The sequence below is a fragment of the Vipera berus genome (assembly GCF_964194415.1).
Source record: "Vipera berus genome assembly, chromosome: 3".
Classification (NCBI taxonomy): Eukaryota; Metazoa; Chordata; class Lepidosauria; order Squamata; family Viperidae; genus Vipera; species Vipera berus.
The window spans coordinates 59,830,626-59,843,320 of record NC_138204.1 but is presented as its reverse complement, the minus strand read 5'-3'; the positions used below and the strand labels follow the sequence as shown (position 1 = coordinate 59,843,320).

At 38.5% G+C, this 12,695-nt stretch overlaps 1 protein-coding gene across 2 annotated transcripts in view; it reads left to right on the top strand.

The window, feature by feature from the left end:
- The window catches only part of MKNK1 (MAPK interacting serine/threonine kinase 1), a 32,365-nt gene extending 23,802 nt beyond the window's left edge, over positions 1 to 8,563 (top strand). For both annotated transcript variants that reach the window (XM_081325986.1, XM_081325987.1), the window contains 4 exons: positions 3,164 to 3,358; positions 4,021 to 4,185; positions 4,747 to 4,790; positions 6,211 to 8,563. In XM_081325986.1, the coding sequence (XP_081182112.1) occupies positions 3,164 to 3,358; positions 4,021 to 4,185; positions 4,747 to 4,790; positions 6,211 to 6,439 (633 nt within the window). In that variant the 3' untranslated portion in view covers positions 6,440 to 8,563. The remainder of the gene's footprint in view (positions 1 to 3,163; positions 3,359 to 4,020; positions 4,186 to 4,746; positions 4,791 to 6,210) is intronic.
- The last annotated feature ends 4,132 nt before the right edge of the window (positions 8,564 to 12,695 follow it).

Sequence of the window (12,695 nt, the reverse complement as noted above, 5' to 3'; positions counted from 1 at the left end):
CGATTGAAGCTGAAATAAATGTGGCAGAAGCTGGATAAGCATTCAGTTTTATGTACTTCAGTGTCAAGAAAATGTTGTTCCAAAATATTCCTTGAATGGACGCAAAGTTTGACAGAAAACAGAATTGTTGTGGACAATTCCATCCAGTAAGGGGCAGCATAAGAAAATGAGTGGAATCAACTAGGAAGCAAGAAATCTAAAGGTTGCTGAAAATAATAGTATGCAAAAGCAGAATTACATATATATCAAGTCCCTGTGAATGTACACAAGAGAGTGCAAATAAATAAGAAAAATTATAAACGAACTGGTTTATTTTCCTACATCATATTCATCCTCTTGTAGCCAACAAGAATTGCATCTAATTGCCATATAATAGGACTGATTGAACAGTCCTTTTGCATTGTATTTCAGATATTTTTAACATTGAAACTATTTGTGTCGTTAATGACAGTTAACCTATTAACAGACTCATATTAACATGCCAAATTCCAAAGGTATGGCTTACACATGCTCAATAAAACCATTTTCCAGGCTAGGTAAGGAAATTACTAGAAAATTAAGAATAAAGAACATGATCAGTTATTTTCAAAAACAAAATATAACATAATCAAGTATACTGGGTATCTCAATCTCTGAATAATAAGATGCAGATTGGAAGGATTCAGATTTTGCTTTTACTTGTTTTCCTTCTTGTTATTATTTAGATCAGTATTTTTCAATCTCGGCACCTTTAAGATGGATGAACTTGATCTTAAAGCCATTGAGGTTGAGAAACACTGATTTAGATGGTTGCAATACCAGGATAAGGAATCCTGGGCATAAGATCCCTGGAATGTATTTCACTGTACATGTTTCTCCAGAACTCCTAACTCATGACCAAACTTTAAAGGTTCAAGAAAGATTATACATTGGGAATGATGAGTGAATATGAAACAGTACTAGAATAGGTCACTTCACATTGGACAAGACATTTCAAAGAGAATTGCAAGAATTTTAAACTATGTATTTAAAAGAGTTTATATGCATTGCTTGACTAATCCCATCCCAGAACTTGACTTGCCGAGGTTTTGGGTGATAATGGGTATGTTTGCATTTAATTAAAATCTGCAGGGTTAAATTGTGTCACCCAGCCAACTGTTTGTTACTACGCAAAAAGCATTTTAAAATTGTGTATATATTCAAATGCTCTATACCAAGACACCTACAAATTAACATTCTCCATTTCATTTTTGCTTCCTCATAATTCTTGCTGTTGCCCAGCAACTGTACCATAGTTTATTGCCAGGATTGTGGGAGGCAGACCAGCAATCTTATGCTTATTTCCATAAACTGTGAAATGTTGCCCTCACTTAAAAAAAGTCTTTGGCTTTAAAAATGTTCAGTTTGTATTGTATTACAAATATGAATTAGATTTACGCTACAGCATGCCTGGGTCTGGAAATCTGTTATTTGCCAGGGTTAGACTGAATGAGTTGCATAGACTAAATTTACAGAGATAACTGCTTTATATCTATGAGAAAATAGATGAATAATAACTGATTAGATCAGGGGTGTCCAGCCTTGGAATCTTGGCTGAGGAATTCTGGGGGTTGAAATCTACAGGTCCTAATGTTGCCAAGATTGGCCACCTCTGGCTTAGAGCTTCCTCTTCTTCCTCCAAGCTTCTGGGCTTTTTCAGCATCTGCCAGTATCCGGCTACTAAGCTGACACTGATTTAAAAGCAGCAGGATTTCCTGCATTGGGTTTAATACTCTGCCAGCTTTGTGTAGAAAGAATAGTCACTCCAAATAGCTAGGAGATGTTACTAATCATATAATTTGGAATACAGGTAGTCCTCAACTTATGATCCACAATTGAATCCAAAATTTATGTTGCTAAGTGAGACATTTGTTAAGTGAGTCTTGCCCCATTTTACGACCCTTTTGCCACAGTTGTTAAGTGAATCACTGCAGTCGTTAAATTAGTAACACAGTTGTTAAGTGTGTCGACTGCTTCTCCAGTCACCTTGCTTGTCAGAAGGTTGCAAAAGATGGTCATGTGACCCCGGACACTGCAACCGTCATAAATATGAAACAGTTGCCAAGCATCTGAATTTTGATCATGTGACCATGGGGATGCTGCAATGGTTGTAAAATGTGAAAAACGGTCAAGTCACTTTTTTCAATGCTGTGAATGGTCACTAAATGAACTGTTGTAAGTTGAGGACTCCCTACGGTGCATTGACTTTAACAGTGCGTACTGCATTGCAGGGTTTTGGGTGGATCTGCCTTTTCAAAAAGAGTTATATATTAACGGCACAGGTAGCCACCCCTCTCCCTTAATGACCAAAATTGGGACCGGCAGCTCCATTGCAAAGCACTATTGTCACTAAGCAGAAAATCATATGATCACATCAGGCTTATGGAATCACTTCCTATCCAATCATTAAATGAGTCACTGTGGTCATTAAGTGAGATACCGTGTGACCACCACTTGTAGAATTACTTCCATTAACTCCTCTTGTTGGAAGCAGTCTGTGAAACGTGTGAAGGGCACTCGCATGACCATGGGATGCTGTGACAGTAGTCAATGCTGGTGATGACCTATAAAGGCCTAAATGGCATGGGTCTGGATTATCTTAGGGAGCACCTGCTGCCAGTGTCAACTTCCCATCGTCCTGTGCGCTCCCACAGGGAAGGCCTCCTCAGGGTCCCGCCGGTCAAGGAGTGCCGGCGGGTGATTCCCAGGGGGAGAGCATTCTTGGTGGGCGCGCCTGCCCTATGGAATCAGCTGCCGGTGGAACTCCGGATCACCCCCGACCTTTGTTCGTTTCGCCGGGACCTAAAAACCTGGCTATTTGAGCTGGCCGGCCTGGACTGAGGGGTTTTTAAGGTTTTAAATTCAATTTTAAAGTGTTGGGGCTATTAATTTAATTGTATTTTAATCTGTATATTGTATTTTTTTTATTTGCCCTGTAAACCGCCCTGAGTCCTTCGGGAAAAGGGCAGTATATAAATCAAATAAAATAAATAAATAAATAAATAAAATGCGAGGCATGGTTACAAAGCTGTTTATTTACACGGTTTGAACAGTCACTAAATGAGGCAGTCATTAAGCAAGGACTTCCTATATTGTGAATGCTTCCTTTCTGCAACTTTCTGAGATGAGTTCTATCTCTTGCTAGTGTGGGTCTGCAGAGTACATGGCACCAGAGGTGGTGGAGGTCTTCACAGAAGAAGCCACATTCTATGACAAGCGATGCGATCTGTGGAGCCTAGGTGTGATTTTGTATATCATGCTAAGTGGCTACCCTCCGTTTGTGGGTAATTGTGGTACAGACTGTGGCTGGGACAGGGGAGAAGTCTGCAAAGTTTGTCAGGTAATCAGTATACTTTTGACATGTAATAATGTAGCACACAGGTGGGAAACCATGCCCCCTTTATGACTTATGGGCTTCAACTCACAGAATTCCTGGCTCAGGAATTCTGGGAGTTGAAGTCCACAAGTCATAAAAGGGCCATGTTTTTCCCCACCCCTGATGTAGCAGATTTAATTGAGTTTCTTTAAAACTATTTGGATATCTTCTGAGACATCTATGGACTTGAAGAATGAAGGGAATTAAAGCTATTTTCGAAACTCAGTTTGAATTTATAAGGTCGTAATGAATGTTTAGGTTTTACGTTCAGATTATGTTCTCCATACTACATTTCCTAGGATTCCCAGTTTGGCTTCTGTTGCATGTAGAGGCGGAATAATATTTTTTTTAAACTGTAACCCATTCAAAAATATTTGTAAATATATTTAAAAACAATATTCTGAAAAACAGTGAAATGCAATTTTCCATAAAACCGAAGGAATTTTAAGTGCAAAGATATGGCAAAAATATTTCCAAACTTTCATCTGCATAGTGGGAGGTGGTGGTGGGGAGCTCTAAAGAGCTTTTAAGTAAGTAACATTATTTTGTAGACTGGGAAAAAATTGAAATTTTAATTCTGAATTCTCAGCCTCTGAGCAAAACCCAAATATACTTTTTCCCCACAGAGTAAGCTTTTTGAGAGTATCCAGGAAGGCAAGTATGAGTTTCCTGACAAGGATTGGTCCAGCATCTCCGGTGAAGCCAAAGATCTCATCTCAAAGCTCTTGGTTCGTGATGCCAAACTGAGGCTTGGTGCTGCCCAGGTTCTAAAACATTCCTGGGTACAAGGCGTAAGTGATGCCCCGTATTTCTATATGCCATTTATGCATGTGAACCAAATCTTACAAAATAACACAATTGGAATACAGCTGTCATCAAAACCATAACTATGGTGGGGGAAAATATCTTGGCTAAAAATGTGAAAACAATCATGCTGTCTTATACCACACGAGTCCAAATCCCTACTGGCAAACTTACAAACTATCTCCCAGTACAGAGTCACTCAACCTCTCTTATTCTACCTAAGTAAAACAGATGGATCTGCAATTGGTTTCCTCTATCTACAAATATTCTTTATTACTGAGTACTTAAAAGTTTTCCTTTGAATAGCAAAGGGTTGTTTGGTACAGGAAAAATCAATTTCTATTAATATAAATGTATTGTTCTTTAACGAACGCTTCTTTGGACATTGTAATTGCCAATATCTACTCAGTCAACATAATATCTCACTGTTAACATGTGAAGAGTGTTCAAAGTAATGAACTGTGAAGATTGAGTATCCTTTGATTAGTAAAGATTTTCTCCAGGGTTGCTTCGCTTACACTGCAACTTTTTTGTTTGTTTGCTTTCAGCATGCTTCTGAAAGAGGATTGCCTACACCCCAAGTTCTTCAAAGGTAAGCTTTTCTGGAAATTTGTCATAATGAATTGAAAAAGTGATTAGAACTGTTTCCAACCTTAGTGACATTAAGATGTGTGGACCTCAACTCCCAGAATTCCCCATCCTGCTATGTTGTTGTTAGCTGTGAAGTCGTGTCCGACCCATCGCGACCCTATGGACAATGTTCCTCCAGGCCTTCCTGTCCTCTACCATCTTCTGGAGTCCATTTAAGCTCACGCCTACTGCTTCAGTGACTCCATCCAGCCACCTCATTCTCTGTCGTCGCCTTCTTCTCTTGCCCTCGATCTTTCCCAGCATTAGGCTCTTCTCCAGTGAGTCCTTCCTTCTCATTAGGTGGCCAAAGTATTTGAGTTTTAGCTTCAGGATCTGGCCTTCTAAAGAGCAGTCAGGGTTGATTTCCTCTAGGACTGACCGGTTTGACCGCCTTGCAGTCCAAGGGACTCGCAGGAGTCTTCTCCAGCACCACAGTTCAAAGGCCTCAATTCTTTGGCGCTCAGCCTTTTTTATGGTCCAACTTTCATTGCCATACATTGCAACTGGGAACACCATAGCCTTGACTATATGCACTTTTGTTGACAGGGTGATGTCTCTGCTTTTTAGTGTGTTGTCTAGATTTGCCATGGCTTTCCTCCCCAGGAGCAAGCGTCTTTGAATTTCTTGGCTACAGTCCCCATCTGCAGTGATCTTGGAGCCCAGGAAAATAAAATCTGTCACTACCTCCATTTCTTCCCATCTATTTGCCAGGAATTGAGAGGGCCGGATGCCATGATCTTGGTTTTCTTAATGTTAAGTTTCAACCCAATTTTTGCACTCTCCTTCTTCATCCGCAACAAGAGGCTCTTTAGTTCCTCTTCACTTTCTGCCATTAGAGTGGTATCATCTGCATATCTTAGGTTGTTGATATTTCTTCCAGCAATCTTAATTCCAGCTTTTGATTCATCTAGCCCTGCCTTTCTCAAGATGTGCTCTGCATATAAGTTAAATAGAAACTTCTATTGTATTGAAGTTCGAACTTCTATTGTATGGTAACGTCCTGCTATACTGCTTGGGGAATTCTGAGAATTGAAATCCACAAGTCTTCAAGTTGCCGAGGTTCAGAATTGCTGCAATGGACCCATCTTCTAAACCAGGTTGAGAAACCCTGGCTTAGAAGATGGATCCATTGCAACCAGAGGAATTTCGGGAGAAAGGAGAGGGTTGTGTCAATTGGTAAAACTTTCCCAGAAAACATTGTTTCTTGTGTCTGAAGAGCTACTAATGGTTCCCATCACTTCTTGTTTGGAGATGAATCACGAAACTAACTTGGTTATAAGGAAGATAACGAAGAGGCAACTTGTGTTTTTCTGATGGGCTTCGCAATTAGATTGTTAGTTCCTCTGGTCTAAACTAATTTTCTTTTCTCAATTTTCCCGCAGGAACAGCAGCACAAAAGAGTTGACTCTTTTTGCTGCTGAAGCCATTGCTCTGAACCGCCAACTCTCCCAGCATGAAAATCAACTCAGTGAAGAACAGGAAAGTCTCACACAGGCCATGTGCTCCATGAAGCTTTCTCCTCCCTCTAAATCCCGCCTTGCTAAGCGTAGAGCCATGGCTCAGGCTACCAAATCCACTGACTTCCAGGCAGCTCCTCAGGCAGCTCTTTAATGTACATTTTATGTTTGTTAATTCAAGATTAGCTTTGGTTATAACTGTGGTAAGGCACTTCATCACTGATCAGTATATTAGTGCCCTCTTTGCAACCAAGAAACTTTAGAACCTCGGAGGAGAATGATGGATTTTTTTTAATGGATAAATGCTTTGAATTCTGTGAAGTTCTTAGATGAAATTGCTGCTCTGTTGCAGTATAACAAACCACTTAGGCAATATTTGCACACTGTCCTCCAAAACCAGAGGATACAACTCTATTGCCAAGCCTTGTGACTAATAGAACGCTGAATTTAAAGGGCATTGAGGGAGCTTTCAGTAATTTTACAACTCCAAGTCCCTACTTGCAGTCACAAAAAAATTGTAATAGGTTTCTTTTAGAGAAACTTCATTGTTCTGCCTTTATTTTTTTAGCTTGCTTTGTCTATTAACAGTTTGAAGGACATGAATAATAATTCATTACTGTTGGGGTTGCTTCTAGTGTTACCCTTTGTAATATTACAGGGACGTCTATTTAACAATGAAGGTTATTTAATCTGGAGTTTCCTTCTTTCCTTTCTTTCTTTCATCAGAAAAGGTACATTACTTGAAAGTGCAGTAATAATATGAAGCATTTTTTTTTAGAAACTGTCTACAATAAAAAAAAAGTCGTGACAGACCTTTGAAATGAAGAGCTAGTAAAGAATGGTCTCCTTGCTATACTTTGGCAGAGAAGGAAGCATGAACTTCCATTTTGCTATCTTTAAAACAAGGAATTAGTGCATTTTTTGAAACAAAACACACTACCTTGATTTGTTCCCATACTGTATGCACAGAACTAAGCAGCGGGATTTGGTGCCTGTCCATCATCCTTGGCCTTTTGAGTCATCATTTGAATCGTTATTCTGCATCTGCTATTGGAGACCATTGCAGTTAAAATAATTACAGCTTCTGTTCAATAGAAGAAGTGGCTGAAACACACACCCATGGGGGCCTTTCCCTTTTCTGGTCCCCTTGAATACTTGAGAAAAAGAGGAGCACTTAATTGACAATTGTGAAATATTTAAGTATGTGCCATTTTGATAAATTTTCTTTTCTCTGTAGCCAAGCAGCTAGCTCAGGGATCTTCAAACTTAGCAACTTTAAGACTTGTGGACTTCAACTCCCAGAATTCCTCAGCCAGCCCTGGCTGGCTGAGGAATTCTGGGAGTTGAAGTCCACAAGTCTTAAAGTTACCATGTTTGAAGACCCCTGAGCTAGATCCATAGAGCTTGGTAAATCAGCATAGACCTGGAGTAGATTTTGTTATTGAGACATATATTCCACAGTCTATCCTATATAAGGAAATAAAGGTGAAAGTGGAGAAAGGGATTTTTATAGCCAGATAAATATTTTTCCATTATCAGTTGCAAATAATCGCTCATCCATTAATGTTAGGCCTCTCATACACATTCAGAGGGAGAGAGCAGTGCACAAACACATACATATACAGTAGACACCAATTAAGCAGTCTTACATCTTGAACTTTGGAGGACCTAGTTCATGTAATGTTGGATGGCAGTACAAGTTAGGGCCACAAAGTTAGCTTTTTATTTTAAACTATAGCGTACTATTGTGGTTAAGTTCTCATGTGATCATCCATGATCACAATAGTCATTTTAAACTTCCATTTAGGAACTGAACATGTTACAAATCCTTGGAAAGCTATTAATCTCATGGAAATTCATTAAGAAAGCAAAATTTGGTAATTTAGGCCAGTGCATTATATAAAGCAGGAATTATCTAATATTTGAAGATCAGTATTAATATCGAAGGAGTAGGAATACAAATCCAACAACTTTAGAAGGATACTGAGATTTTCCAAAATCTGCCTGTCAAATAACTTCACATTCTGCCTTTAAATATATTTTTTTATATTTTATACACTTTTAAATTAGTGAGTAGTGATGATAAAAACATGTAGAATGGGTGCTGCACTTAAGGTTTTTATATATTGTACATTTAATAATGTTGGTTTTTAAGTACTGTTAAATTACTGTTACACTTGTAATGTACTCCAGGGTTAACTGTGAAAGCAATGGATAAACTCAGGAAATACTATTTCCATATGACGCATCATTGCAGTGTAATGAAAATTAAATTTGTCTAATTTCTAAACTAGTTTGCTTCCTTATTGATCTGCATAGTAAAAGCACCCTCTTTCACAATCTGGAATTCAAAGATTGTGTTGTACAGCACTCTGCATCATGTCAGAGAAAAGCTTTCCCCAATTCTGGCTAATAATTTATGCCAGAGTTGTTTCTAATACTAAGATTGAAAGATCTTTGTGAGTGTGTGTGAGGGTATGTGTTGTGTGCGTGCGTGTGTGAGAGAGAGAGAATGAGAGAGACTTGGCTAAGGGGTTTTGGGTTTTTTTGGATAGTGCTAATTCTATATTGTATGGCACATTCACATCACATTTTGATAAAAACAAGGGATAAAATTAAATACGGAATGTAAAACCTAAAAATTATAAATGTCTAGATACAGTTTTTAAATTCTATATCAAAGTATGCCACTTTGGAAAAAGAAACAAAACTAGTGGAGCAAAATATAGTTAAAAGGTAAAGGTTCCTCCGCACATGCGTGCTAGTCGTTTCCAACTCTAGGGGCCGGTGCTCATCTCCGTTTCAAAGCCGAAGAGCCAGCGCTTGTCCGAGGACGTCTCCGTGGTCATGTGGCCGGCATGACTAGACGCCAAAGGCGCATGGAACGCTGTTACCTTCCCACCGTAGTGGTCGCTATTTTTCTACTTGCATTTTTACGTGCTTTCGAACTGCTAGGTTGGCAGAAGCTGGGACGAATAACAGGTGCTCACTCTGTTACGCGGCACTCGGGATTCGACCCGCCAAACTGCCGACCTTCTGATTGACAAGCTCAGCGTCCTAACCCACTGAGCCACTGCGTCCCTTAAAATATAGTTAGTTGACCCTTAATGTTTCTCTAATAGTTTTCATTGTCTCTCAAGAGGCTTTCATCAAGCTTATTTGGGTTTCTTCTCAGAACTGAGTTGGGACAACTAGCCTATACACTGAAGTGTTCCTGCCCTGATTTAAATATTACAGGTAATCAACATCACAACTGACCTCCACATTTCTGTTGGAAAGCAAAACATTTGTTAACTGAATTTTGTCCCATTTTACACCTTTCTTGCCACAGTTGTTAAGTGAATCACTGCAGTTGTAACCTGGTTATTAAGTGAATCGCTCTCCCATTGACTTTGTCAGAAGGTTGCAAAAGGTGATCACATGATCCTGGAAGACTGCAATTGTCATAAATATGAGTCAGTTGCCAAGAATCTAAATTTTGATCACATAACTATGGGAATACTGCAATAGTCATAAGTGTGGGAAATGGTCATAAGTCACATTTTTCATTCCTATTGCAACTTCAGATGGTCAGTAAATAAACTGTTGTAAGTTGAGGACTACCTGTATGGAATAATTTAGATGTTATAAAGTTGGAAAGTTTATAAAATAATATCTAGTCCAAACCTCTGTTCAATCGTGGATCCTAGAGAGTGATTTTGGGATATGTGGACTTCCACTCACAGAATTCCAAACTAGCAGCTCAAGTTTGTATCTAGCCTGAATCTAATTCCTTGAAACTTTAATCTTTTGAAGCATTAGAGAAAAAGTCTGTTACCGCTTCTATCTATCAGTCCTTCAAATATTTAACTGACTAGTCATCTCAGGTGTCTTGTATATTAAACATTATCTAGAAACTTGAATTGTTCTTGATGCTGTTTGGTTTCTAGATCCCTCAATATCTTGGTAGTCTCTAAATTTGCTCCAGTTTGTCAGTGGTTGTGAGACTAGATACAGTTTTTCAGGTGGGATCTGAAGGGCGGAGCAGAGTAGAATAGTTCCTTCCCATAATCTGGACTGTATACTTTTGTAAGTATTCAACGAGTTGTGCCTTTTTTACCAAGTGCATCATGTTATTGACTCAGGTTTAACTTCTGATCAATAAGAACACACAAATCCTTTTCCAAACCCAGCTCTTCTCCTTCCTAAACTTATACCTTCCATTTTTCCTATTCAGATTCAGAAATTCACATTTCTCCTGATTATGTCTTTTCAAAAACTGAGGACAGTGATAAATCACGGTGGCAATTGGTGAAAACAAGATGGCCACTAGCATTTATAACACTTAAACACAGTTCACTTTTAAAATATAGGTAGTCCTTGTTTAGTGACTGGCTTGGAGAGCAGCCATTCAGTTACAGTGGTGATGAAAAAGTAACTTGGCAACCAGCATTTATGACTTTCACAGCATCTGTCTCAACCATATATTCACCATTACAGTCAATCAGTACAATATTACATAATCCTATGCGTGACCATTCACCCCCCCCACCCCCTATTGATTAAATTGAGCTATCTTGAGCTGCTTTTCTCCAGAGCACAGCATGTCCCTTAAAAAAGTGCTGTCTACATGTTAATAAGTTCAGGTGTGTGACCTTAATTAGTTGATTAGAATCTGCCAGAAACTGACAAGATCCTAATCAGTTTCACACTAAAGGCTTTTCTTTGCCTCCTAAGGTATTAGTGGCTTGAGGCAAACAGCTGGAGTTAGCATATTCCTTACTATGTGTATTTCCCAGTGTGTTCCTGATTACTTCCTAGTAACCCCTTCCTTTCCAATGAATGTAAATACAAGCATTAATTCCCATCTTGCTAATTTTCCCAGTGCTGGGCTGAGAATTCCAAAGGATGTGGAATGGGGTAAAAGTTCTGTAAGATTTGCCCTTTTACCTGATTTCCCTTTGACTTGAGTGCTGGAAAACCTTCCCTACTGTTTGGGCTCACCTGGCTTCTTGAGGTCATATCTGACAATGTAAAGTGAAGATAAACTGAAGTAAAATTGTACATCCAGTTGTGGTCACATGGTTTTTCACTTAGTGACAGCCTTGCTTAATGACCAGGTTGCTGGGCCCAACTGCAATTGCTAAACAATTGTACATATCCTGAGCTAATTAACAAGTTTTCAGATATATAACAATAGTACTAATATACTAATATTAATAATACTAATATACTTCAAAGCTAATAATTGGTTAGCAACACCAAATGAACATTTCCTGGTGTCTTGATAAATTCAAAACATTGAATATTTGAGAATACAAACAGCTTTAGATAATACTTCTATATTAGTATATTACTAGCCATATGAAGTAATGTTCTAAATCCTGAGATGCACCTCCATCAGCAAGGTAAATATAACTATTAGACATTATCTAACATGTCCAATAGATGTGAAATGCTTTTTTGCTACAATAAACTCCTTTTAAATCAATTTAATATAGTTTCAAGTGACCTACCACTGATTTACCAAGACAAGACATTTTGTTCATTATTACAGAAATCTCATAAATATTATCAATTTCATCAACTTATTTCAACTTCAAATAGCATTACAGGGTGGGAAGCCACAGTTAATACCTCCAAAATTACTAAGTATTGTAGAATTTGGGAAACAGCAATAGTATCTGTGGGAAAAAATAAGCAGAATGGTAGATATTTAAACTCAGTAAACTGCCAGTTACCTCTCTGAGGCAAATAAAACTTTTTATTCCATAAAAGTTTAGAACTAGAGTCTTCTGAAATGCACTGTTCAAAATAATAATGTTAAGAATGATCTAGTTCAGGGGTAGGCAACCTTGGCTCTTTTATGACTCGTGGACTTCAACTCCCAGAATTCCTGAGCCAGCCATGTTGAGGAGAAATGGAGAGGTTTCCATACTGGCTCAGGAATTCTGGGAGTTGAAGTCCACGAGTCATAAAAGAGCCAAGGTTGCCTACCCCTAATCTAGTTGATCCCAAACCAGGCTTAGATGTTTTTAAATTTGGGTTATCCCTTAATAATGTAGGTAAATAAATCAAGACCATATCTGCAAACCATTATTTTTATATACAGGTAGTATATAAAAGTCCTCGATTTACAGGTAATTGAGGACTACCTGTATGTTGTGATCATTCAAACTCACAACGGCACTGAAAAAAGTGACTTATTACCATTTTTCACGCATGTCTGTTGCAGCATTTCCATGGTCATGTGATTTACATTCAGATGCCTTGCAACTGACTCATATTTATGATGGTTGTAATGTCCCAGAGTCATGTGATTATCTTTTGCAACCTTCTGGCAAGCAAAGTCAATGGGGAAGCCAGATTCACTTAACAATTGTGTTACACACAACTGCAGTGATTCACTTAACAAATGTGACAAGAAAAGT